General features: G+C 53.0%; 3 protein-coding genes across 6 annotated transcripts in view; 2 read left to right on the plus strand and 1 right to left on the minus strand.

Moving 5' to 3' along the window:
* Nucleotides 1-2,965: 2,965 nt before the first annotated feature.
* On the minus strand, nucleotides 2,966-17,186 carry GLYCTK (glycerate kinase). Of its 3 annotated transcripts, none has more exons than XM_073564435.1 (6): nucleotides 17,098-17,186; nucleotides 11,034-11,276; nucleotides 6,299-6,662; nucleotides 5,546-5,697; nucleotides 4,429-4,604; nucleotides 2,966-4,355 (listed from the first exon to the last, which is right to left on the minus strand). In XM_073564435.1, the coding sequence occupies exons 3-6, from the start codon at nucleotides 6,643-6,645 to the stop codon at nucleotides 3,477-3,479; spliced, it is 1,554 nt and encodes a 517-aa protein (XP_073420536.1). In that variant the 5' UTR covers nucleotides 6,646-6,662; nucleotides 11,034-11,276; nucleotides 17,098-17,186; the 3' UTR covers nucleotides 2,966-3,476. The 3 variants fall into 3 exon arrangements, with proteins under 3 accessions (XP_073420536.1, XP_073420535.1, XP_073420537.1); XM_073564434.1 differs by lacking the exon at nucleotides 17,098-17,186 and adding an exon at nucleotides 16,899-17,090; XM_073564436.1 differs by lacking the exons at nucleotides 11,034-11,276; nucleotides 17,098-17,186 and adding an exon at nucleotides 16,899-17,092.
* Nucleotides 17,187-17,245: 59 nt separating this feature from the next.
* WDR82 (WD repeat domain 82) lies at nucleotides 17,246-24,858 on the plus strand. Its single transcript, XM_073564438.1, has 9 exons — nucleotides 17,246-17,681; nucleotides 19,142-19,239; nucleotides 19,837-19,903; nucleotides 21,361-21,460; nucleotides 21,547-21,663; nucleotides 21,795-21,950; nucleotides 22,039-22,108; nucleotides 22,177-22,319; nucleotides 22,888-24,858. Exons 1-9 carry the CDS (start codon nucleotides 17,521-17,523, stop codon nucleotides 22,915-22,917), a joined length of 942 nt encoding a protein of 313 aa, XP_073420539.1. The 5' UTR covers nucleotides 17,246-17,520; the 3' UTR covers nucleotides 22,918-24,858.
* A 1,813-nt stretch (nucleotides 24,859-26,671) lies between these two features.
* LOC141077476 (inter-alpha-trypsin inhibitor heavy chain H3-like) overlaps nucleotides 26,672-27,803 on the plus strand; it is a 31,735-nt gene continuing 30,603 nt past the window's right edge. The window contains exon 1 of one of the 2 annotated variants that reach the window (XM_073564433.1): nucleotides 26,672-27,745. In XM_073564433.1, coding sequence (XP_073420534.1) covers nucleotides 27,665-27,745 — 81 coding nt within the window. In that variant the 5' untranslated portion in view covers nucleotides 26,672-27,664. The remainder of the gene's footprint in view (nucleotides 27,746-27,803) is intronic. The other variant, XM_073564432.1, reaches the window with a different exon arrangement.

The raw sequence follows: 27,803 nt of genomic DNA on the forward strand, positions 1-27,803 counted from the left end.
GGGAGATAGCGGCCCCCTGTGGCCACAGAGACGAACGCCCCCACTACCCGGGAGACAGCGGCCCCCTGTGGCCACAGAGAACTCCCCCACTACCTGGGAGACAGCGGCCCCCTGTGGCCACAGAGAACGCCCCCACTACCCGGGAGACAGCGGCCCCCTGTGGTCACAGAGAAGAACGCCCCCACTACCCGGGAGACAGCGGCCCCCTGTGGTCACAGAGAAGAACGCCCCCACTACCCGGGAGACAGCGGCCACCTGTGGCCACAGAGAAGAACGCCCCCACTACCAGGGAGATAGCGGCCCCCGTGGCCACAGAGAAGAACGCCCCCACTACCCGGGAGACAGCGGCCCACTGTGGCCACAGAGAACGCCCCCACTCCCCAGGAGAAAGCGGCCTCCTGTGGTCACAGAGTACGCCCCCACTACCAGGGAGACAGCGGCCCCCTGTGGTCACAGAGAACTCCCCCACTACCTGGGAGACAGCGGCCCCCTGTAGTCACAGAGAAGAATGCCCCCACTACCCGGGACACAGCGGCCCCCTGTAGTCACAGAGAAGAATGCCCCCACTACCCGGGACACAGCGGCCCCCTGTGGCCACAGAGAACGCCCCCACTACCCGGGAGACAGCGGCCCCCTGTGGCCACAGAGAATGCCCCCACTACCCGGGAGACAGCGGCCCCCTGTGGTCACAGAGAACGCCACCACTACCCGGGAGACAGCAGACTCCTGTGGTCACAGAGAACGCCCCCACTACCCGGGAGACAGCGGCCCCCTGTGGCCACAGAGAAGAACGCCCCCACTACCCGGGAGACAGCGGCCCCCTGTGGCCGCAGAGAAGAACGCCCCCACTACCCGGGAGACAGCGGCCCCCTGTGGTTGCAGAGAACGCCCCCACTACCTGGGAGACAGCGGCCTCCTGTGGTCACAGAGAAGAACGCCCCCTCTATCCGGGACACAGCGGCCACCTGTGGTCACAGAGAAGAACGCCCCCACTACCCGGGAGACAGCGGCCCCCTGTGGTCACAGAGAAGAACGCCCCCACTACCCGGGAGATAGCGGCCCCCTGTGGCCACAGAGACGAACGCCCCCACTACCCGGGAGACAGCGGCCCCCTGTGGCCACAGAGAACTCCCCCACTACCTGGGAGACAGCGGCCCCCTGTGGTCACAGAGAAGAACGCCCCCACTACCAGGGAGATAGCGGCCCCCTGTGGCCACAGAGAAGAACGCCCCCACTACCCGGGAGACAGTGGCCCACTGTGGCCACAGAGAAGAACGCCCCCACTCCCCAGGAGAAAGCGGCCTCCTGTGGTCACAGAGAACGCCCCCACTACCAGGGAGACAGCGGCCCCCTGTGGTCACAGAGAACGCCCCCACTAACTGGGAGACAGCGGCCCCCTGTAGTCACAGAGAAGAATGCCCCCACCACCCGGGACACAGCGGCCCCCTGTGGCCACAGAGAAGAACGCCCCCACTACCCGGGAGACAGCGGCCCCCTGTGGCCACAGAGAACGCCCCCACTACCCGGGAGATAGCGGCCCCCTGTGGCCACAGAGAACGCCCCCACTACCCGGGAGATAGCGGCCCCCTGTGGCCACAGAGGTGAACGCCCCCACTACCCGGGAGACAGCGGCCCCCTGTGGCCACAGAGAAGAACACCCCCACTACCCGGGAGACAGCGGCCCTCTGTGGTTACAGAGAACGCCCCCACTACCTGGGAGACAGCGGCCTCCTTTGGTCACCGAGGAGAACGCCCCCACTACCCGGGACACAGCGGCCCCCTGTGGCCACAGAGAAGAACGCCCCCACTATCCGGGAGATAGCGGCCCCCTGTGGCCACAGAGACGAACGCCCCCACTACCCGGGAGACAGCGGCCCCCTGTGGCCACAGAGAACTCCCCCACTACCTGGGAGACAGCGGCCCCCTGTGGCCACAGAGAACGCCCCCACTACCCGGGAGACAGCGGCCCCCTGTGGTCACAGAGAAGAACGCCCCCACTACCCGGGAGACAGCGGCCCCCTGTGGTCACAGAGAAGAACGCCCCCACTACCCGGGAGACAGCGGCCACCTGTGGCCACAGAGAAGAACGCCCCCACTACCAGGGAGATAGCGGCCCCCTGTGGCCACAGAGAACGCCCCCACTACCCGGGAGATAGCGGCCCCCTGTGGCCACAGAGAAGAACGCCCCCACTACCCGGGAGACAGCGGCCCCCTGTGGCCACAGAGAAGAACACCCCCACTACCCGGGAGACAGCGGCCCTCTGTGGTTACAGAGAACTCCCCCACTACCTGGGAGACAGCGGCCTCCTTTGGTCACCGAGGAGAACGCCCCCACTACCCGGGACACAGCGGCCCCCTGTGGTCACAGAGAAGAACGCCCCCACTACCCGGGACACAGCGGCCCCCTGTGGTCACAGAGAAGAACGCCCCCACTACCCGGGAGACAGCGGCCCCCTGTGGTCATAGAGAACGCCCCCACTACCCGGGAGACAGCGGCCCCCTGTGGCCACAGAGAACACCCCCACTACCTGGGAGACAGCGGCCCCCTGTGGCCACAGAGAACGCCCCCACTACCCGGGAGACAGCGGCCCCCTGTGGCCACAGAGAACGCCCCCACTACCTGGGAGACAGCGGCCTCCTGTGGCCACAGAGAACGCCCCCACTACCTGGGAGACAGCGGCCCCCTGAAGCCACAGAGAACGCCCCCACTACCCGGGAGACAGCGGCCCCCTGTGGTTACAGAGAACGCCCCCACTATCCGGGAGACAGGGTCCCCCTGTGGTCACAGAGAACGCCCCCACTACCCGGGAGACAGCGGCCCCCTGTGGTTACAGAGAACGCCCCCACTACCCGGGAGACATCGTCCCCCTGTGGTCACAGAGAACGCCCCCACTACCCGGGAGACAGCGGCCCCGTGGTTACAGAGAAGAATCAGATGTGACAGATCAGATTTTGTCCCAGAAAGTGATTTTTTTTTATTAGCTTTTATTGTGTCGTTGCAACAACAAATTCTGAGACATTGCAGTTTTCACATCGGACACTAGATGTCAGCACAACAGGCTGCGCTCCAATGCACTGAGCAAATGGCTTCTTGCTTTACTGCCTGTAGCAAAATAAGTTGTGGTGATTCAGTTATCGCTAGAGGACCAGCAACGGCAGAAGGAGACGTCTGATGTCAGAGAAAAATGAGGAGGATTGAGGGGTGTGGGCATCCGAGGTCACTTCCCACAATGCACTACTTTGCAGTATTCCTTTAGACTGGTTCCGACATCATATGGCAGCATAGAGAGGTGGTAACAGAATGGCGAGCGCAGCTCTGGAGGTAACAAGAATGGCGAGCGCAGCTCCGGTCGTAACCAGAATGGCGAGCGCAGCTCTGGAGGTAACAAAAATGGCAAGCGCAACTTCAGAGGTAACAGAATGGTGAGCGCAGCTCTGGTTGTGACTGAGGCACAAATGCCCCTCATCTACGCTCTCTATTGGTCTTTGCGCCGTCGTACCAGCAGGACCTGCACATCCATCACGTTGGTCCCGGTTAGTCCGGTCACCAGGAGACGTCTGCCATTTTGGAACTCACTGAAGAATCCGTACGAGTCGCTGGCGTTCAGGTAGGCCTCTACGTCCAGACCGTTGTGCCGTGCCTGCTCCACCAGCTGTGGGTACGAGACGGCACCAGCAGCCGGTGTGGGACCATCCTGCCCATCTGTGCCCCCGCTCAGGAACATGACCTCACAGCCCTGCATGGCCCCCACAGACTGATGCCACTGTGCAGCCACCCGCAGTGCCAGCTCCTGGTTTCTGCCTCCTCTGCCCTTTCCCTGCACCTGGACTGTTGTTTCGCCTCCACAGAGCACACAGACGCCACCTGAAGCCCCGGCCTCCTTCATTTCTTGCAGACGGGCGGTGAGGTGGAGGTCGGGGATATCCATGGACGAGGCCACGGCCAGGAGGGTCTCCTCTAGCTCTGGCCTCTGAGGGGCCGCCGTGAGATAGGAGCTGAGGACCTCGGCCAAGAGGGCGTAAAACTGGGAGACGAGATGAACATCGCCACTGATGGCCGTGGAGAGGAGCGAGGTCACATAACCCAACTGCTGAGCCTCCTGCTCAGCCTCCCGGAGGGAGAGGAGGTTGGAGCCGATGAGGATGTTGTGGACGCGGCCGTGATCCTGCGCGGGGTCCGCCCGGGGTCTGGAGAGCAGGACGTCCTCCACTGCGGCTGGCACCGAGCCCCGCAGGCAGTATTTACTCAGGATCTTCAGACAGTCCTCCGCATTGTATGCGCTGCAGACGGTCGGGCCACTGGCGATCACATCAAGGTCATCACCGATGACGTCGGACAGGATGAGACTGACCACCTGGAGGAGAGAGACCGAGAGCGTCAGAGTTCAAGGCGTCCTTACCTTGCAGCTATCACATCCTCATACCGACCTGTGCTGGGTGGGCCGCCCTGGAGAGACCCCCGCCCTTCAGCTGGGACAGGCCTCTGCGGACGGTGTTCAGTTCCTGTATCGTGGCCCCTTTAAGTGCCAGCTGCTTGGTTACTGCCTGTTTATCCTGCAGGGTGAGGGGAGGCACGGGCGCAGGCAGGAGCGCGGAGCCGCCACCTAAGACGAAAAGAGATCGCTGAGAACGGTGTGACCACGCGATACCGCCACGCTGCGTCCGACACTCAGAAAGTGACTATATCGCCATGCTGCGAGATAGCACCAAAATGCGTCCGACTCTCAGAAAGCCACTATACAGCCACGCTGCGAGACACCACCACTCTGCAAGATACCGCCACACTGCGTCCGACTCTCAGAAAGCCACTATACCGCCACACTGCGAGACACCATCACGCTGCATGATACCGCCACACTGCGTCCGACTCTCAGAAAGCCACTATACCGCCACACTGCGAGACACCATCACGATGCATGATACCGCCACACTGCGTCCGACTCTCAGAAAGCCACTATACTGCCACACTGCGAGACACCATCACGCTGCATGATACCGCCACACTGCGTCAGACTCTCAGAAAGCAATGTTCCCAGGGATACGTTTGCAATCGAGCTCGTCCAGGAGGAAGGTCAGCGCCGCCTGTAAGAAGCTGCTCTGTAAATCAGTCGGCCCGAGTCCATGCGGCCCCTCCATCCTGTGAAAATATACGCGGTATATCGGCCCCATGTGGCAGCACCCTAGAGGGCAGGACATGGACTTCGAGGGCAGGTACCTGCACTGGCCATTTTTGGGAATGCAACTAATGAACTGCAGGGATGAAGAACAACCTGAGCTCATGCAGCTGTTGGTGCAGCTCTGGATGTAACTGGAGCACAAGACATGACGCACATACAGGTCCAGTCCGCCAAGGCGTCAGGTCTTCACCCCTGCTGCTTATTAGGCCAGGAGACACCGTGACATTGCCGGTCCTAGGAAGCGCCCAAGGTCCCAGGGTCAGAAGTGTGGCCGCCTCTGAGGAACCGGCCAGGGCTCATGGCTGACACATGCCACCATTCCTCAGGAGGATGTTATCCCAGGGACAGAGGATGGGGGTCTCCCCCACCTGAGATCAGCACCAGCAGTAAATGCCTCTCCTGCAACTTTTCTGCCACTTTCTGGATTTCTCCAGCTGCCCTCATTGCCGCCTCGTCCGGCATATTGTCTGCACCTCCTTCCATCACACGAACCCTGGACTCGGGGCTCAGGAGCATATCCCTGCGGAGAGAGGAGCAGTGAGTGGGGGACACAGCGGGGAAGACCCTAAAAATGAGGACTGGAAAGTGTCTCATCGGGTGTCACAAATGGTAATACAAGCAGCTGAGCAAGCAGGGCATGCTGGGAGATTTCTGCTGTGAAGCTGCAGGACACACTGCATAGATGTTATAGGAAGCTACAGGACACACTGCATAGACTTTATAGAAAGCTGCAGGACACACTGCATAGAATTTATAGAAAGCTGCAGGACACACTGCATAGAATTTATAGAAAGCTGCAGGACACACTGCATAGACTTTATAGGAAGCTGCAGGACACACTGCATAGACTTTATAGGAAGCTGCAGGAAACACTGCATAGACTTTATAGGAAACTGCAGGACACACTGCATAGACTTTATAGGAAGCTGCAGGACACACTGCATAAACTTTATAGGAAGCTGCAGGACACACTGCATAGACTTTATAGAAAGCTGCAGGACACACTGCATAGACTTTATAGAAAGCTGCAGGACACACTGCATAGACTTTATAGGAAGCTGCAGGACACACTGCATACACTATATGTGGCATCGGGACATGGGGGGCTTCCCGGTTATTACCTCTTTCCCGCCTGTCGGAGGGTCTCCTCTATGCCGCGGGGGACGCTGATCACTCCTTCTACCAAATGCTTCCCAACGATCTGCTCCACTGCAGCCGCCATTCCCAGAACAGCCTTCCCAAACCCCACCAGATAGAGGTTGTTCTCCAAGGCGATCTGCTTCCTTCCGCACTCTAGAATGGGGGGTCCGGCGGTATCCCTGATGGCTAGCACTCTCTGTAACATGCGGGGCGGTAAGACGGCTGAAACAGCGCTCCGAAATATCCGATGGGCGTCATCCTGCAGAGCAGCCATGTTTCCAAAAGTGTGATGCGATGGGCAGAAGATGCGTCTTAGTAGTCGGGCCATAGAGGGAGGTTGGCCACCTGCGGGGACAAAGCAGAAAATCCAATTCATTCATGGCTCACGCCATATTACCCTGGACCGGGGCCTGCCCCTGAATCATGGGGACGGGACAACGGAGAAAAGGGGGGAGAACGTCATGGCGCTCTCCCAGGAGTGGACATCTGGCAGAGATTCGGACCCCCAGACCCTGGCCTGCGCCTCATGCAGCCGCTGACATTGCCAGGTGAAGCTGTTGGCGTCAGGAAGGGGGGATCCCTAATTAGAAAAAAATGGCTTTTTGGTAGAAAAAAATGGTATCTTTTTGTGCTTTTGCATTTCCCTCCTCTTCTCCCAGGAACCATAAATGTTGTGTTTTCTGTCCCCCTCACCTCCCAAGGGTTGGTATTTATGGGACGAGTTGTAGTTTCTGTTGACAGTGATCACTGTAGGGCGACGACTCCAAATTGGGGGGTTTTATTTTATTTTTTTTAAAGTGGTGAAAAATAATTAAAAACTTTGCAAAAAAAAAAAAAGCTTTGTTCTGTGCCATTTTCCCCCCATCAATGCAGCTGAGCGACATCTTGTCGGTTTATCGATGGCTTTATCAGGAACATTCAGCATCGTTATAGCAACAATTACAAAACTGTGATTCTGGAGTTTCAATATTTTTTTCTATTTTCGATATTTGACGTTCGCGTAAATATTTTTGTGTGTTAATGATTGGACGTCTGCGGAGACGGAAATAGCTAATGGTCAATTTAGAATTTATTTTTAAAGGGTGAGAGGGGCTTCCCATCCGCAGGCTGTGTGTGGTATTGCCCCCTCCCATCCGCAGGCTGTGTGTGGTATTGCTCCCTCCCATCCCCAGGCTGTGTGTGGTATTGCCCCCTCCCATCCCCAGGCTGTGTGTGGTATTGCTCCCTCCCATCCCCAGGCTGTGTGTGGTATTGCTCCCTCCCATCCCCAGGCTGTGTGTGGTATTGCCCCCTCCCATCCCCAGGCTGTGTGTGGTATTGCCCCCTCCCATCCCCAGGCTGTGTGTGGCATTGCCCCCTCCCATCCCCAGGCTGTGTGTGGCATTGCCCCCTCCCATGCCCAGGCTGTGTGTGGCATTGCTCCCTCCCATCCCCAGGCTGTGTGTGGTATTGCCCCCTCCCATCCCCAGGCTGTGTGTGGTATTGCCCCCTCCCATACGCAGGCTGTGTGTGGCATTGCCCCCTCCCATCCCCAGGCTGTGTGTGGTATTGCCCCCTCCCATCCCCAGGCTGTGTGTGGTATTGCCCCCTCCCATCCCCAGGCGGCTGTGTGTGGTATTGCCCCCTCCCATCCCCAGGCGGCTGTGTGTGGTATTGCCTCCTCCCATCCCCAGGCGGCTGTGTGTGGCATTGCCCCCTCCCATCCCCAGGCTGTGTGTGGTATTGCCCCCTCCCATCCCCAGGCTGTGTGTGGTATTGCCCCCTCCCGTGCCCAGGCTGTGTGTGGTATTGCCCCCCCATCCGCAAGCTGTGTGTGGTATTGCCTCCTCCCATCCCCAGGCTGTGTGTGGTATTGCCCCCTCCCGTGCCCAGGCTGTGTGTGGTATTGCCCCCCCCATCCGCAAGCTGTGTGTGGTATTGCCCCCTCCCGTCCCCAGGCTGTGTGTGGTATTGCCCCCCCATCCGCAAGCTGTGTGTGGTATTGCCCCCTCCCATCCCCAGGCTGTGTGTGGTATTGCCCCCTCCCGTGCCCAGGCTGTGTGTGGTATTGCCCCCCCATCCGCAAGCTGTGTGTGGTATTGCCCCCTCCCGTCCCCAGGCTGTGTGTGGTATTGCCCCCCCCATCCGCAGGCTGTGTGTGGTATTGCCCCCTCCCATCCCCAGACTGTGTGTGGTATTGCCCCCTCCCATCCCCAGGCTGTGTGTGGTATTGCCTCCTCCCATCCGCAGGCTGTGTGTGGTATTGCCTCCTCCCATCCCCAGGCTGTGTGTGGTATTGCCCCCTCCCATCCCCAGGCTGTGTGTGGTATTGCCCCCCCATCCGTAGGCTGTGTGTGGTATTGCCCCCTCCCATCCCCAGGCTGTGTGTGGTATTGCCCCCTCCCGTGCCCAGGCTGTGTGGTATTGCCCCCTACCATCCCCAGGCTGTGTGGTATTGCCCCCTCCCGTCCCCAGGCTGTGTGTGGTATTGCCCCCTCCCCAGGCTGTGTGTGGTATTACCCCCTCCCGTCCCCAGGCTGTGTGTGGTATTGCCCCCTCCCATCCCCAGGCTGTGTGTGATATTGCCTCCTCCCATCCCCAGGCTGTGTGTGGCATTGCCCCCTTCCGTGCCCAGGCTGTGTGTGGTATTGCCTCCTCCCATCCGCAGGCTGTGTGTGGTATTGCCTCCTCCCGTCCCCAGGCTGTGTGTGGTATTGCCCCCTCCCATCCCCAGGCTGTGTGTGGTATTTCCCCCCTCCCGTCCCCAGGCTGTGTGTGCTATTGCCTCCTCCCGTCCGCAGGCTGTGTGTGGTATTGCCCCCTCCCATCCCCAGGCTGTGTGTGGTATTGCCCCCACATCCGCAGGCTGTGTGTGGTATTGCCCCCTCCTGTGCTCAGGCTGTGTGTGGTATTGCCCCCACATCCGCAGGCTGTGTGTGGTATTGCCCCCTCCCGTGCCCAGGCTGTGTGTGGAATTGCCCCCTCCCGTCCCCAGGCTGTGTGTGGTATTGCCCCCTCCCGTCCCCAGACTGTGTGTGGTATTGCCCCCTCCCGTCCCCAGGTTGTGTGTGGTATTGCCCCCTCCCGTCCACAGGCTGTGTGTGCCATTGCCTCCTCCCGTCCGCAGGCTGTGTGGCATTGCCCCCTCCCGTCCGCAGGCTGTGTGTGGTATTGCCCCCTCCCATCCGCAGGCTGTGTGTGGTATTGCCCCCTCCCATCCGCAGGCTGTGTGTGGTATTGCCCCCTCCCATCCGCAGGCTGTGTGTGGTATTGCCCCCTCCCATCCGCAGGCTGTGTGTGGTATTGCCCCCTCCCATCCGCAGGCTGTGTGTGGTATTGCCCCCTCCCATCCGCAGGCTGTGTGTGGTATTGCCCCCTCCCGTGCCCAGGCTGTGCGTGGAATTGCCCCCTCCCGTCCCCAGGTTGTGTGTGGTATTGCCCCCTCCCGTCCACAGGCTGTGTGTGCTATTGCCTCCTCCCGTCCGCAGGCTGTGTGTGGCATTGCCCCCTCCCATCCCCAGGCTGTGTGTGGTATTGCCCCCTCCCATCCCCAGGCTGTGTGTGGCATTGCCCCCTCCCATCCCCAGGCTGTGTGTGGTATTGCCCCCTCCCATCCGCAGGCTGTGTGTGGTATTGCCCCCTCCCATCCCCAGGCTGTGTGTGGTATTGCCCCCTCCCATCCGCAGGCTGTGTGTGGCATTGCCCCCTCCCGTGCCCAGGCTGTGTGTGGAATTGCCCCCTCCCGTGCCCAGGTTGTGTGTGGTATTGCCCCCTCCCGTCCCCAGGCTGTGTGTGGCATTGCCCCCTCCCGTCCACAGGCTGTGTGTGCTATTGCCTCCTCCCATCTCCAGGCTGTGTGTGGTATTGCCCCCTCCCATCCCCAGGCTGTGTGGTATTGCCCCCTCCCGTCCCCAGGCTGTGTGTGCTATTGCCTCCTCCCATCCGCAGGCTGTGTGTGGCATTGCCCCCTCCCGTCCCCAGGCTGTGTGTGGTATTGCCCTATCCCATCCCCAGCCTGTGTGTGGTATTGCCCCCTCCCGTCCCCAGGTTGTGTGTGGTATTGCCTCCTCCCATCCGCAGGCTGTGTGTGGTATTGCCCCCTCCCATCCACAGGCTGTGTGTGGTATTGCCCCCTCCCATCCGCAGGCTGTGTGTGGTATTGCCCCCTCCCATCCCCAGGCTGTGTGTGGTATTGCCCCCTCCCATCCGCAGGCTGTGTGTGGTATTGCCCCCTCCCATCCCCAGGCTGTGTGTGGTATTGCCCCCTCCCATCCCCAGGCTGTGTGTGGTATTGCCCCCTCCCATCCCCAGGCTGTGTGTGGTATTGCCCCCTCCCATCCCCAGGTTGTCTTGTGGTATTGCCCCCTCCCATCCCCAGGTTGTGTGTGGTATTGCCCCCTCCCGTCCCCAGGTTGTGTGTGGTATTGCCCCCTCCCATCCGCAGGCTGTGTGTGGTATTGCCTCCTCCCATCCACAGGCTGTGTGTGGTATTGCCTCCTCCCATCCGCAGGCTGTGTGTGGTATTGCCTCCTCCCATCCGCAGGCTGTGTGTGGTATTGCAACCAGCCTGGTTCGCTTGGAGCTGCAGTATCAAGCAGAGTCCGTGGCCAGTAGTGGCGCTCTTTCTGGATGTGACAAATGTTTCTAGTCCTGGATGCCCCCCTGTAGCAGATTCCGGGGCTGTGTCGGCCTCTTAGGGTGCAGGTCTGGGGTCCGATAACAAACCTCCTGCATTACCTCCTATTTTTGCGGAGCAGCCGCTGTCACCGTGCAGGCATTGTGTCTTCCTGCCGTTCGCCTCGTTCTCGGTACGCAGCACACCGCAGATCTGCCGGCATCGTCTAAAGTTCAGGATTTTGTTTATCTTCCTGAGAAAAAACTTTCACCGTCCCATTAATAATTAGCCAATGTTTACTCAGAGCTGTGGGGCCCCCAGGGTCATGCAATGAAAGGAGCCCCCCGTCCGTCATCTGAGGGCACCTGTACGACGACATAAAGAGGGAAATAATGAGGGACTCATATTTTTAGTTTTTTTTTAATGTAATTTAAAAAACTTTTTTTTTCTACTTTTGGTCTCCCCAGGAGACGTGAATCTGCCAGGATCTGCCTGTAACATCACAGTTAGCGGCAATCGCTGCAGGTAACCCTTTAGATGCTGCTGTCAATCGCTGATAGCGGCATGTAAACAGCACAATCCTGCCCAGGTATCTGCCCAATACCCACACGTAGGTAGTGAAGTGTCGGCACGCTCTCGGCTTGGTCTGTAGGTGCCATCTAAACTGGAGACGCTCCCCACGTATAGTGCGGTTGATCTTATTCTCTACTATATGCTGGGAGCGCTCCCAGTTTATCCAGCACCTACAGACCGAGCCGGGAGCCGCCAACTCTCCACTGACGACCTACACATGACTTCAGACACACTTGCCCATGATGCAACCATGCTATCGCGAGTGACAAATTCGGGTGACTTCCTTAAAACCCCAATGAACAAACGATGTACCAGGGACTGCGAGAGAGAAAAAAAACGAAACTACTCTCCTACGATCTCCATTCAATCACCCTAGTCGAATGCCACAGACAAAGCAAGATTCCTCGGGGCCTTAGATGCCACCTGAGCCCTACAATATTTGCTGATAACCAAGTGTTACCTTGATATTTTAAATGTGGAATTCCTTCAACAAGCCATTGTGGATTCTCAAGCCCAATTGGTGGCCACCCTATCCTCTACCGACTGCGACCGCCACCCTATCCTCTACCGACTGCGACCGCCACCCTATCCTCTACCGACTGCGACCGCCACCCTATCCTCTACCGACTGCGACCGCCACCCTATCCTCTACCGACTGCGACCGCCTGAAGACCAAGACCGGATCCATCATTCAGGAACGTCGTAAAGTATTACAGGTAAGAAAAAGACGAAAGTTCCAAAGGGACACAAAAGATTACAAGAACGCATTTATAGATGGAGCAATTCCTCCACTTCAGGTCCTTGGCGCTCCACCTTCAGACCAAGACAACAGGACTCCTTCAGCTCTGGAAGCGATAGCTCCACTGGCCCTCAACATTGATCCCGATTTTTTATCTACACAACAGAAGGATCCAAGATTCTCACGTCGATCCAAGAGAAATAACAACATGACCCAAGGTAAGACCTCGAACCTGCTGGACAACAACTCATCATACAACTTATGTCCCATCAAACTAACTGTCCTTCAGGGAGGTTATCATTTTGTCCGACTCCCAACCGGAATTTCAGATGGAAGAGGACTGACTTCGGACTACAAGATGACACCCCTCTAAATAAAACCCTTCCTAAGGGGGACTCTATTCTTGATTTCTCGATATCCTACTGGGGTCTATGTAATCTCAGCAACTTGACATCATGCTACTGAAAAATTCATTGATCTGATCAAAAGGGATATCAAAGATTGGCTGCATCAATATCATCGTGGCTCCTTTCTCATACACCACAATCTATCAACCACGAAAGGCAGGTGAAAAACTATTAAAAGTATCAATAATATTGTAAAGTGCAGCGGAATATGTCGGCGCTATAGAAATAAAATGTATTATTATTATTATTAATAATTAAACCCACGGACACAGGTGGGGCCATTCTCATAACGGATCGATGAAATTATCTTAATGAAGTTCTCATCAACTATCCGACACATCCACATAAAAGAAAGTCCAGCAAGAAAGTCCAGCATGACCCTCGCCAACCATTAGAAACAAGAATTATCAAGTTGTTACCAAACATCTCAATACTACTGATCAGAAAGCCAGACATTCCATAGTAATCCGCACCCAGTGACTCCAGTCTTTTACATCCAACCTAAAATGCATAAATCCTCACACAATCCTCCTGGCTGTCCTTAATAGCCTCTACAGACTTAATTCATTCCCCTCTGTCTATCTATCTAGAAAAGATACTCACTCCACTAGTCATAAAGGCTTGTTCCTTCATACTAGACACAGGACACTTTCCCACAGGACAGCATTTTGGTGACTATCGATGTCAACAGCTTCAAACATGATACTAGCTGTAAATGACATGCTGAAGAACTCCTTATTATTCCTTCCCTAATCTTACGCAAGAACTTCTTCCTATATACAGACTTCTATCCCCAGATCTGTGGTACCACCATGGGGTCAAAAGTCACCCTAGCTTATGCCAACTGCTACAAAGACCACCTTGAGAACCAATTTGTCTATACTGATGATTTATTCATACTTCAGTATATGATATATTGATGATGTCTCCTGTATATGGTCCCCATGATGCACTCATTTCGTTTGTCAACTTACTCAACACATCAGACCAAGGTTACAGTTCACACTGTATTAGGACACTGATAAAATCTAATTTCTTGAACCCAATTGATTGCAACAGCCTACTGCATTACTCAAGCTGCCATCCAAATTCTTCTATGAACAGCCTTCTGCCCTCACAATATGAAATGCACCACAAGGATAGCATCTACAGACACCCTTCTGCCAACCGGGCTGGACAAGATGGCCCAAAGGTTCATAGAGATTATCCAACAAATCTCCTTGAACGTAAAAAAAAAATCCTTAGTTTTCAAAACTTTTTATGCCCATGCTAATGCTATACCTGGGACCCTGGCTCTCAGTGTGCACTTTGCCTTATCCTCTTCACCCTATCTACAGGGGATTTATTGAGCCCTGTGCTCATTGTCTCCTGCTGTTCCATTACGCCTACAGCAACTATGTGATAAAGACCTGGATGGGTGGAAACATCTCCAAACTGTGTGGAAGTGCCAGAAGACTGGAGAAGAGCAAATGTTGTTCCTATCTTCAAAAAGGGGAAGAAGGTGGACCCAGGCAACTATAGGCCGGTGAGTCTGACTTCTATACCAGGAAAGATCTTTGAACAAATTATTAAACAACATGTAAGTCAATACCTGGATAAGAATGAAGTGATCAAACAGAGTCAGCATGGGTTTGTAACTAATAAGTCATGTCAGACTAACTTAATTTCCTTCTATGACGGTATCACTGATTGGGTGGATCAAGGAAATGCTGTAGATATAGTATATCTTGACTTCAGCAAAGCATTTGACAAAGTCTCTCATACAATCCTTATTGAAAAAATGACTAAGTATGGAATGGACAAGGCAACTGTTAGGTGGATTCATAGCTGGCTTAGTGATCGGACCCAAAGAGTGGTCGTAAATGGCTGCACATCCAGTTGGAAGAATGTCTCAAGTGGGGTACCACAGGGCTCTGTCCTGGGCCCTGTATTGTTCAACATCTTTATCAACGATTTAGATGAAGGAATTGAGGGTAAACTGATTAAATTTGCTGATGACACAAAGCTAGGAGGGATAGCTAATACTAGAGAAGAGAGAGAGAGGATTCAAAAAGATTTAAATAAACTGGAGAAGTGGGCAGTAACTAACAGAATGGTTTTTAACAGGGAGAAATGCAAAGTACTACATCTGGGCAATAAAAATGAAAAAAGCATATATAGAATGGGAGGAATAGGGCTAAGTGACAGCACATGTGAAAAAGACTTGGGTATACTAATAGATCACAGACTGAATATGAGTCAACAGTGTGATGCAGCAGCAAAAAAGGCAAATGCAGTTCTAGGATGTATTAACAGAAGCATACAGTCTAGATCACGTGAAGTCATTATTTCCCTCTACTCCTCTTTGGTCAGACCTCATCTGGAATATTGTGTCCAGTTTTGGGCACCACATTTTAAAAAAGACATCAACAAACTGGAGCAAGTTCAGAAAAGAGCGACCAGAATGGTGACCGGTCTGCAAACCCTGTCTTATGAGGAAAGGTTGCAGGATTTGGGAATGTTTAGTTTGCAAAAGAGAAGACTGAGAGGAGACTTAATTGCTGTCTACAAATATCTAAAGGGCTGTCACATTGTAGAAGGATCAACTTTATTCTCATTTGCACAAGGAAAGACTAGAAGCAATGGGATGAAACTGAATGGGAGGAGACACAGATTAGATATTAGAAAAAACTTTTTGACAGTTAGAGTGATCAATGAGTGGAACAGGCTGCCACGAGAAGTGGTGAGTTCTCCTTCAATGGAAGTCTTCAAACAGAGGCTGGACAGACATCTGACTGGGATGATTTAGCGAATCCTGCTTTGAGCAGGGGGTTGGACCAGATGGCCCAGGAGGTCCCTTCCAACTCTACGATTCTATGATTCTATGATTCTATGAGGCCATAATAATGCATGGAGGGCTATGTGGGGGCCATTATACTGCATGGAGGGCTATGTGGGGGCAATTATACTGCATGGAGGGCTATGTGGGGGCAATTATACTGCATGGAGGGCTATGTAGGGGCCATTATACTGTATGGTGGGCTATGTGGGGGCAATTATACTGTATGGAGGGCTATGTGGGGGCCATTATACTGCATGGAGGGCTATGTGCGGGAAATTATAATGCATGGAGGGCTATGTGGGGGCAATTATACTGCATGGAGGGCTATGTGGGGGCCATTATACTGCATGGAGGGCTATGTGGGGGCCATTATACTGCATGGAGGGCTATGTGCGGGCAATTATACTGCATGGAGGGCCATGTGGGGGCCATTATACTGCATGGAGGGCCATGTGGGGGCCATTATACTGCATGGAGGGCTATGTGGGGGCCATTATACTGCATGGAGGGCTATGTGGGGGCAATTATACTGCATGGAGGGCTATGTGGGGGCAATTATACTGCATGGAGGGCTATGTGGGGGCCATTATACTGCATGGAGGGCTATGTGGGGGCCATTATACTGCATGGAGGGCTATGTGCGGGCAATTATACTGCATGGAGGGCCATGTGCGGGCCATTATACTGCATGGAGGGCCATGTGGGGGCCATTATACTGCATGGAGGGCTATGTGGGGGCCATTATACTGCATGGAGGGCTATGTGGGGGCAATTATACTGTATGGAGGGCTATGTGGGGGCCATTATACTGTTTGGAGGGCTATGTTGGGGCAATTATACTGTATGGAGGGTTATGTGGGGGCCATTATACTGCATGGAGGGCTATGTGGAGGCCATTATACTGTTTGGAGGGCTATGTGGGGGCCATTATATGGTATGGTGCACTATATGGGGCTATTATACTTTATGGTGCACTATATGGGGCCATTATACTGTGTGGAAGGCCATAATAGTGTAGGGGGCTTCATGCTGTGTTTGGGGGGCACTTTTTTTGGCACTGTACTTTATGAGTACAATGAAAGGGGAATCTAGGGGCTTCAATAGAAGGACAATTACTCTGTAAGGGATACAGTGTCAGATCTGCTGTTCTGTACCCCTCCAAGTATATATATTGTTAGGGGGTAATCAGAGTGGCTGCTCTGAGCCCCGTGAACCCTACGTGGCCCCCGTCCACCATCTTGTAGGAGACGGTCACTATATACTGCAGGAGACATCACAGACACAGCACGAGAGAGCGGACGAGCGCGGATCGGGGCCCGATGGACTGAAGGGAAAAAAGATTAAAAAGTAAAAAACCTCACACAATTCTGAATCCCCTTCACCTCATCACATTAACAAGAAAAAGCAAACTTGGCGTCATATCTATCAAAATGTAAAATTGTTTTACCAGAGAAATCACGAGGCAATGCCGGGTGTAAGAAGCCTCCCAGAAACACTGCAAGGAAAAATGATAGAATTGTCGCATTCTCCCCAAAAAGGCGCAATAAACCGCACAGGTGGAAGGAGGGGTTAAACCAAGAAACCGGTCCGACTTCTCCGTGTGTGTCACGTCCTGGCACAGCTCAACCGACAGAGCCCGTACTCACACGTGACCGCCAGAAGTCAGAATGCCACACACAACATGGCGGAAAGTCACCGCAGACGTCTACGCGAGTCCATACGTCTGACGTCAACGCTTCCTCAGCCAATAGGAACCGCCGTTCTTTCCATGTGCCTTTACGTCGTAGTGCCTCCCACCCGGCTCCTGCAGCAACATGGCGGAGACAATGCGAGCGGCCGAGAGGCGCCAAATCTGAGCCTCCGTCAGCCCGGAGCGCCCTCCGTCACAGGCCCTGCCCGGCCGCTGACCTAGAGTGTTAGTAGCTCGGAACCCGACATTTCTGGGAGGGGGGACTCGTCCCTGAGCAGCGCGGAGCCTCACACCGGGGCTGTCACCGAGAGGAGCCGGGAGCATCACTGGCTCCTCCCCCCGGACTCCTCCATCCTTTCCTGACAACTCTGGGGGCGCCATGAAGTTGACCGACAACGTTCTGCGCAGTTTCCGAGTGGCCAAAGTCTTCCGGGAAAATTCGGATAAAATCAACTGCTTCGACTTCAGCCCAACAGGAGAGACTGTGATCTCCAGCAGCGACGACGACTCCATCGTCCTGTACGACTGCCAGGAGGGGAAGTGAGTGATGGGAGTGTGGAGGTGGGGCCTGGCTGGGGAGCGCGGTGGAGGCGGCGTGGCCTGGCTGGGGAGCGCGGTGGAGGCGGCGTGGCCTGGCTGGGGAGCGCGGTGGAGGCGGCGTGGCCTGGCTGGGGAGCGCGGTGGAGGCGGCGTGGCCTGGCTGGGGAGCGCGGTGGAGGCGGCGTGGCCTGGCTGGTGAGCGCGGTGGAGGCGGCGTGGCCTGGCTGGTGAGCGCGGTGGAGGCGGCGTGGCCTGGCTGGTGAGCGCGGAGGAGGCGGCGTGGCCTGGCTGGTGAGCGCGGTGGAGGCGGCGTGGCCTGGCTGGTGAGCGCGGTGGAGGCGGCGTGGCCTGGCTGGTGAGCGCGGTGGAGGCGGCGTGGCCTGGCTGGCTCCAGAACCCGCACCGTAGATCACACTGGATCCACAGATCATCCTGCCCCGCGCTCATCATCGCGCTGTGTAGTGTGAGATCTGGAGAGGATTCCGTCCGGAGACGACGCAGACACGGGAGACAAGTGCAGAGACGCGATCACCGACCAATGATTATCTCGATGGAGCCAAGTCCGAGGCGAGGGCACCGCGGGAGCAGGCAGAGGCCACGCAGGCGGCCGACAGTGCGAGGACCATGCGGCCTGGGGATGTTGTGTGGGGCACTAGAGGAATGGCCGCTCCTCTGGTTCCTACCAGCAGTCAGTGTAACACTGAGCTGTCAGTGACGGGATGAGCCTGATATTACACCCTCCATAACTTCCCGGGCGGGGGAGCGGTGGGCCGGTCACTCGTGGTGTTGCCCTCGTGATCTCCGGCTATCCTTACATCCAAGACAATCCGTAGCTGCAGAGGACAGACCTCCGCTCCAGCCTCCATCTGGAGACAACATGGGCCGCCGCTCCTCTTTCTGCCCGTGGCTCAGACTGAATAAATCCAGATGTCGACCCTGTAGTTTCCATTTTCCATCACGTGCGGATCGGTGACGTTTCCACAGTTCCGCCAGTTTTCCCTCTTGCAATAATTCCAGTGGATGTTGGTGTCCGCCATTCCTGACCCGGCAGGAGGTGATCGGTGCTGATGACTTCTGCTCAGCATGTAATGGCGATTGTGCGAAGCTTCAATTAATCTGCTCCAGACGCCAATGTGAACTGCAGCAAAGTCTCACCTGCTGCACTGTCTCCAGATGTGATGGGCGCCGCCTGTTTACTGCGCAGGAAATGGCGTCCGGACACGGATGAGCTGTTGTCGCCTGTAGTGACCGCGATGACGCAGCGACGGATTTTCACACATGGTACATTGATATTGGCAGAAGTTTGTTACATTGTATCAGTCCACACTCCAGGCTGGATACAATTGTAACAAACCCTCCGAAGTGTGAGAGCACTAGGGTCCATTAGAAGCCGCAGGTAGTGTGGGCGTGACGCGCTCCCGAAAAATGAGCTATTGGTGACTTCTTTTTCTTCCTCGCAGGCCCAAGCGGACGTTATACAGTAAGAAGTACGGCGTGGACCTGATCCGCTACACGCACGCAGCGAACACCGTGGTCTACAGCTCCAACAAGATTGATGGTATGACGCCGTGCACGCCGAAGAGCCACCCGGGGCCTCCACTCTGTGATCGCTCTCTGCTTCTACATCCTTAATCATCGTCTTCAAAGATGGCGTCCATCGGTCCTGGAAGTGGTGGCGGAGCGCGTGGGCCCGGGCTGAGGTAGTTGTTTGTACAGTTTAAGGGTCTGTGACATCACCCGCGGTCGGAGATAACTGTACAGGCTACTGCCTTGCCCGGGACACGGCACAAGCAGCGATGACCACTACAGAGCTCGTATATTGTATAATGTTATATCGTTATAGTTCTGTAATATTATGTTATACTGCACCTAGTTACAGTGTGTCATGTGACTGCACCAGCAGAATAGTGAGCGCAGCTCTGGGGTATAATACAGGATGTAACTCAGGATCAGTAATGTAATGTATGTACACAGTGACTGCACCAGCAGAATAGTGAGTGCAGCTCTGGAGTATAATACAGGATGTAACTCAGGATCAGTAATGTATGTACACAGTGACTGCACCAGCAGAATAGTGAGTGCAGCTCTGGAGTATAATATAGGATATAGCGGACCAGACATGTGATTGGTCATTTTTCTATATTTTCTCCTGCAGATACAATCCGATACTTGTCTCTTCATGATAATAAGTACATCCGGTATTTTCCCGGCCACAGTAAGAGGTGAGTGCAGGTAACATAGTTTTGACATAGTTTTGAAGGCTGAAGGGAGACCTTATGTCCATCTAGTTCAGCCTATTTTTAGTGCCGCTGTTCTGCATTGTTGATCCTGGGGAAGGCAAAAAACCCACAGAGTAGAAGCCAATTTTCTCCATAGGGAAAAAAATTCCTTCCCCCTAAGCTGGGTCAACCATCTACCTATAATATTCTGTTATTTGTAACCTTCTATACTGTTACAATAAAATCCTCCATTCCTTTCTTAAATTCATTCAGTGAGTTGGCCATCACCACTTCCTCAGGAAGAGAATTCCAGAGCCTCACTGCTCTTACCGTGAAGAACCCTCTTCTATGCTGGTGCAGAAATTGTCTTTCCGCCAAACGAAGAGAATGCCCCCTTGTTCTTGCCACAGTCCTTGGTACAAACAGTTCATTGGAGAGATTTCTGTATTGCCCTCTGATATACTTTTACATATACTGTATATTAAGTCTCCCCTGTGTCTTCTCTTTTCTAGAGTAAATAGACCTAATTTTGATAACCTTTCTGGGTATTGTAGTGAACCAACTCCATTTATCATTTTAGTAGCCCGCCTTTGAACCCTTTCATGTTCAGTAATGTCTTGAGCACCGGCGTCCAAAATTGCACACAATCCTCCAAGTGTGGTCTGACGAGTGATTTGTACAGAGGGAGAATTTTGTTTTCATCTCGTGCCCCCAGACCTCTTCTAATGCATCCCATGACCCTATTTGCTTTGGTGGCAGCTGCCTGACACTGGGCACTCCAATTTAGCTTCTTATTGACTAAGATGCCTAAGTCTTTTTCCATGTCTGATTTCCCCAGCAGTTTCCCATTTAGTAAGTAATTGTAGCATCTGTTTCTCCTTCCCATGTGCATAACCTTACACTTATCTGTGTTAAACCTCATTTGCCATTTTTCAGCCCAATTCTCCAATTTACTCAAATCTGTCTGTAGTTGCAAACTGTCCTCCTTTGTGGTAACTACCTTACATAGTTTTGTATCATCTGCAAATACTGATATTTTACTGTGTAAGCCATCCACTAGATCATTAATAATCATATTAAATAGTAGGGGCCCAATACAGAGCCCTGTGGTCCCCCACTAGTAACCCTGGCCCAATCTGAGGATGGCCCAATCTGAGGATGCCCCATTAATAACCACTCTTTGTTTTCTATCACTAAGCCAGCTACCTACCATCTACACACATTTCCCCCTAGCCCAAGCTTTCTCATCTAACTTACCAATCTTTTAGGTGGCGGTGCACATACTGTAGTTTTGGTTGTCGCTCTCCTCTGGTGTTTGCGGTTTCTCTTGTGCAGTTACATCAGTCAGGATCACACGTTCTGGTTCACTTTTGTGGCTTTGGGTTTGGGACATCCTTGTCATGGGGGTCATACTAGCCCCCGGCCTATCTTATTCGCCCCGTCTTTCCTTGTTTCTCTAGGGTCGTAGCTCTGTCCATGTCTCCTGTAGATGACGCCTTTATTTCTGGATCTTTGGATAAAACCATCAGGTTATGGGATCTTCGCTCTCCAAACTGTCAGGTCAGTGTTTTCTCCTCAGCTCTGACATTCCTGTGATGCCTCGCAGAACCTTCCTGCTGACGGGCTCCTTCTTTACTTTTACACAGGGTCTGATGCACCTGCAGGGGAAGCCGGTGTGCTCCTTTGACCCTGAGGGTCTTATTTTTGCGGCAGGGGTGAATTCTGAGATGGTGAAGCTTTACGATCTGCGCTCCTTTGACAAGGTACATGAGACCTTGATTGAGGGTTCGTGTCCTGTGGATTTAGGGCGGCGCTCAGGGGCTTATGGGTATTTGGGCAGTTGCTCATCCAGTGCTGATGATTTAGTGCTAGCTTCCATTTGTATTTTTCTCAGGGTCCATTCGCCACCTTTAAGATGAATCCTGACCGAACCTGTGAGTGGACATCACTCAAATTCAGCAACGATGGTAAACTAATCCTTCTGGCAACCAATGGCGGTTTCCTGCGGCTGGTGGATGCCTTTAAAGGGGCGGTGCTGCACACGTTCGGGGTGAGCGGTTGGAGCGAGTTGTGAGTGGTGATGTGCCTGATGGGAGTGATGATCAGAATAACAATGATTGACTGTGTCTTCCCGGCAGGGGTATAATAACAGTAAAGGCGTCACCCTGGAGGCCTCCTTCACTCCGGATTCTCAGTTCATCATGATCGGTAAGATGATGGCCGACCCCTCTTCTCCCCTCTCTTCTCTGCAGAATACTGACGTCTTGTCTGTGCAGGGTCAGAAGATGGGAAGATCCACGTATGGAACGGAGAGAGTGGCATGAAGGTGGCCGTGCTGGACGGAAAGCACACCGGACCCATCACCTGCCTGCAGTTCAACCCCAAATTCATGACCTTCGCCAGCGCCTGCTCCAACATGGTGAGGACCCGGGTGGTTACACAGCCCATCCTGGATTTGGCTCCTTATAGTGAAAGGTCAAAGACAATCGCCAGAAATATGTTCTGAAGTTTTTGTTTTTTTTTTTGTTTTCTTTTTTTTTTTTTTTTTTTTAAAATCAGATTTACTGTTTATTGGTAGGAAAGGCAGATCTGAACCCCCAGACTAGGGCCCTACAGTACCAAAAGTGCATGGGAGACCCCAGGAACAAGGAAGTCAGACCCTGAGGGCTGGTCAATTTAAAGTGTAGGAGACCAAAAAGCCTAAAGCTAATATGAGACCCCCAGGTGTAAGTGAATGTGAGACCCCTTTGGGTCTCTTTATTTGCTCATTGCCCTGCGGCGTTGTGATGCACAACATTTTGACAATAGTCAGTGCCACTATCTCTTGCCTCAGCCCTGGCACTGCCCTCATGCAATTCTGGGTCCGAATGGTGTGGGGTTTCGGACTGTGGTCTGATCCCTTCTTTGTGGCACCTCCACAGGATGGGTGCAGGAATTCTTCCATGTTGACTGTCTTGTATGGTAATTCTTTGTCCTTTTTGCTCCAGGCTTTCTGGCTGCCGACCATTGATGACTAAAGAGCGCCCATTCCCCCACCCGGCCGCCATCCATGGTGATATTTCCAGCCCTGCGCCCTCCATCGTTACCCCTGCCCTTGATGGGATGTGATGCAGCGTACACTTCTCGTGCCTGTGCCTCGTCCTTCACAGATGGAGGATTTTCCTTTTCTTTTAGTCCCCATTATGCGCCCCTGCTGGGGGTTTCCATGTTGCTGTGGCCAGTGCTCTGCATAGTGTGTGTATGTGTGTGTGTGTGTGTATATATATATATATATATATATATATATATATATATATATATATATATATATATATATATATATATATATATATATATATATAAAAAAAAATTTTATTTTTTTTTTGGGCACATTGACTGATCCTGGCCCTCACAGGGGGGGTGAAGAATTAAATTTACAGTCCCTTCCCGAAAGCCATTGTTGGTGTGCAAGGACTCTTTGGGGGTGGGGGTTGATTATAGACTTTTACCTTGTGATGGATGGAAAGGTGAAGCCGAGGAGTGGCACTTGTGCCCGCCGTCCTAGTATTTCCTCTCCACTGGAGGGGGTTTCAGCCTCTGTTTTTGGGGGGGTTGGTTCACGTTTCTAGCTCTGTGAATCCTCTGCTTTGCCTTGTACCCCGGAGCAGCTTATGGTGGTCCTGAATATGGGTTTCTGTACATCAGCAGGGTGACGTATTGGGCCAAGATCTCCCCCCGGAAAGAAGACTTTTGGTACCCTGATACAGAATGCATCCGCATCACTTGTGCTGCGCTCCTTTAAAGGCACGTTGCCTGCAGCTCTCCATAGAAGTAGATCCGTCGGATATTGGGGGGCTGCTTCATCTGTGCCCAGCCAGTCAATTGGAATTGCAGCTTTGCGACTGGAGCAGAAGATAAAGCAAAGGATTTGCAGGGTTCTTCCCGGATGAAATGTCGTATCCGTTATCGGATCTGCTGGATTTGTTCTGATTTTTGTAGACATCAAATTTTACCACGAGACATTGATATTTTTTTTTTTTTTCAGGAAATGCAGAAACAATGCTGATTTATAACAGATAGTATTGGAGGCATTACATGTGTATTTGTTTAAAGGGGTCGTCTGGGGAAGCGATGCTCATTACCTGGAGTTGGATTATGTATGAATCGGATAAACCCTGCACTTCCCCCTGGATCCAACGCTGGCCACTATTTTATTGTTGCCATTCAACTAGCCAGGAGACCGCTGCTGCTTGTGATAGGCTGCAGCGGTCAAGTGACTTCAAGCCGCCGTGTCTGTATGAATGGTGACGTTGTAGTTTCCAATGTCGGTGCAGACCTCGGAGCGACCAGCGCCAGATCCCGGAGGGAGACGGGAGAGTTTGATTAATATTATTTTTACATTAACCCGCTCCTCATGTAGCGAGCACCTCTTACCAGGACCACCCCTTTAATAAACTAGGACCCTGAACGACTGGGGCCGATGTTTGTGACAAATGGCCGTTACTGTTTCTAGAGGTTATAGGAGGAGCAGCTGATATCGGTCACCTGTAGAAGGGTCTCTGCACTGGAGATGAGTGATATGAAGCGGGGGGGTGGGCAGGGAGGTTCCTACACTTCCCATCACTCATCCCATAGAAGACTATTACTGTCAGCCTGAAATGGCTGATAGGAGAAAGCAGTACCATACCCGGAGCCGTGCTGTCAGTGGGGGCCGACAGGTGAGGGGCCCTCTTACCTTCTTGATAGGTGGGCTCTTCGCGGATCCCCATCCCACCTGAGTCCTGATGTATTGTCTTCCAGTATTAGGTGGTCTCGGAGGGGCCGTTCCCTGCTGTGTTCTCAGTGACTGGTTTTATACACGCTGCGTCCTGCATGTATGCAGTCCGGTGAGGACAGTGACGTGGATGTTCCTGCAGGAGCTGTCCACTCCCATTCATTGTATATATGTTTTTACACAAATTAAACAAAGGTTACATGTATTCATGTGTCTGGGATGTGTTCACTGCTGGAAGGGGGCAGTGTGATAGAGGCTGGTGGGTTTCCTGGGGTCCACACTCATCTGACTCTGGTGCTTTCTACGATAACTCAATTTTATGAATGAAATGGATTCCTAGTTTGGTGTGTAAAATCGGTTGAGAATGTATAAGATCCAGACAGCGCAGGCATGAGTATTGGATCCTGTGGGGAGGAGATATGGAGACAAGCCCTGCCCCCAAGGAGTCTCCACTATGGTACATGTATTTAGTTGATACTTTGCTCCTCATCAATCCGTTACAGCCTGTGCTTACAGTTACTATTGGGTCTATGAAGACCCCATCCTCCAGCGCTGCCAGATACATCTGCAGCTTCCTAAGGAGTAACCATTGTATTCTTACTTCATAAATGGTACATACTATAGAAACAATTTTCTATTAGTAATTTCCCAATACCACAATAGTCCCCATTATCCAATTTAAAGTGTACCGTGAATTTAATTCTTTCTATTGATTTATGAAATAAGAAACGTAGGATCTATTACAAAGTTTCTTATTTATAAATCAATAATAATAACAAATATTGTGGTAATATTGGGAGGTTACTGAATAATAGAAAATGCCTGCAACAATAACCTCATATTTAACCAAAGCCAATGGGGACGTTCAACGTATGAGCCATAGGACGAGTATCGTGCAAAGCCGATAGGGTTATTTCGTCCCCATATCGGCTCTAAGAAAATAATCAAAATATAAATGGAGGCAAAAATAAGCATCGGAAAATGCTAATACCTTGTCAGAGACAACAAATAATAAAAAATGTGACAGAAAAAGTAAAATCCAAAAGGACAAAGGCCGGGACAGGAATGTTATACGAGGGCGGCCTCTCCCCACGGATCTCTCCAGCGTGCACCGCAGGTATAATATAGATCCCTTTTATACAGACTAAACACAGCACAATGTAACTCCACGTCCATCACAGTTCTGTGAAATCAACCTGTCCAGTTATGAAGTAACACCGATTGTGAATTAATTTCTCCTGCTGCAAATGGAGCAGAGCAATTAGCAAGACAACCCATATAAAGGAGAGGAGCAGGGGGGACCACAGACCATTTCTCTGTTCTCATCCTTGGCTGTTTTGATCAATTTTGCATTTTGTCATTGGTCCCCCCCCCCCCAGAAGTAGAGTAGCATGAGGCGGTGTCTACTATACAACCCACAGAAGTTGCTCAGGTAGGGCAGGTTATTCAGGATGGCACATCAATGCAAGCTGTGGCAAGGCTAGCTGTCAGCACGGTGTCCAGAGCATGGAGCAGATACCAGGAGACATGCCAGTACACCAGGAGACGTGGAGGGGGCCATAGGAGGGCAACAACCCAGCGTCAGGACCGCTAACTCTTCCTTTGTGCAAGAAGGAACCGGAGGAGCCCTGCAAAATGACCTGCAGGCCTCTAACATCCATGTGTCTGCTCAAACTGTCAGAAACAGAATCCATGAGGTGGTATGAGGGCCCGATGTAAACAAGTGGGTGTTGTGCGTACTACCCAGAACCGGGCAGGGCGATTGGCATTTGCCAGTGAACACGAAGATCAGCATATTCCACATTGGCGCCCTGTGCTCTTCATGGATGAGCGCAGGTTCACACTGAGCATGTCACGGACATGACAGTCTGGAGACGCTGTGGAGAGCGATTTGCTGCCTGCAACATCCTCCAGCATGACCGGTTTGGCAGTGGGTCAGTAATGGTGGGGTGGCATTTCTTTGGAGGGCCGCACAGTGTTGGGCTGTCAGCACAACCCCCATCTGTGGACGTCGGGCCCTCAGACCATCCTCATGGAGTTGGTTTCTAACCGTTTGTGCAGACACATGCACATTTGTGGCCTGACTGCCATTAGGTACCGAGATTAGATCCTCAGACCCCTTGTGAGACCATATGCTGGTGCGGTTGGCCCTGGGTTCCTCCTAATGCAGGACAATGCCAGACCTCATGTGGCTGGAGTGTGTCAGCATTTCCTGCAAGACGAAGGCATTGAAGCTATGGACTGGCCCGCCCGTCCCCCAGACCTGAATCCGATTGAGCACATCTGGAACATCATGTCTTGCTCCATCCACCAACGTCACGTTGCACCACAGACTGTCCAGGAGTTGTCTGATGCTTAATCCAGGTCTGGGAGGAGATCCCTCAGGAGAATATCCGTCGCCTCATCAGGAGCATGGCCAGGCATTGTAGGGAGGTCATACAGGCACGTGGCGGCGCCACACACTACTGAGCATCATTTCCTTGTCTGGAGGCATTTCCACTGAAGTTGGATCAGCCTGTAATTTGATTTTCCACTTTGATTTTGAGTATCATTCCACATCCAGATCTCCATGGGATATTAATTGTGACTTACATTGATCATTTTTATGTTTTAGAAATACTTCATTTTCTGGAACAATTTCAAGGGTGCCAACACTTTCGGCCACAACTATATCTCACGTATCCTGTATAGGTGGGGTCTTTAGTGTACAGAGATCCCATAGCCCCCAGCGGCAGCTGCGTCTACATTGCTGCATGTTGGGATGTCACTTTGTGTCAGTAATTTTGTCTCTTTGGGCTTTTACCCCCAGTCACCCTGCAAACAAATGGCCGCAGGACAAGTATTGATCGGGGTCAGTGGTGGGAGGAGATGAGATTTGGACGCCACGTGACCCACAAGTTGCAGAATCTCCTTTTAGGACACAATTGTTTGACTTTCCTGTTTGTTTCTACCCAAACTTCCTCTAAAGAGTTACCCATTAATCCAGAAAGTGACTGCGATCCGCCCGAGCCATGGGGACCGTCCGCCACTGGAGCCTGCTGGTATCGGCCCTTGTGGCCCTGTGTCTGCTGCCCTCTTGTCATGGAGGAACGGTCAGTGTTCATCACTCCCCCTGTACTGGGGCTAATAATGGGGGATTTGCTGTATGAT

This window comes from Dendrobates tinctorius, unplaced genomic scaffold, assembly GCF_039654945.1.
Source record: "Dendrobates tinctorius isolate UK_male_01 unplaced genomic scaffold, ASM3965494v1 ptg000455l, whole genome shotgun sequence".
In the NCBI taxonomy this organism is placed as follows: Eukaryota; Metazoa; Chordata; class Amphibia; order Anura; family Dendrobatidae; genus Dendrobates; species Dendrobates tinctorius.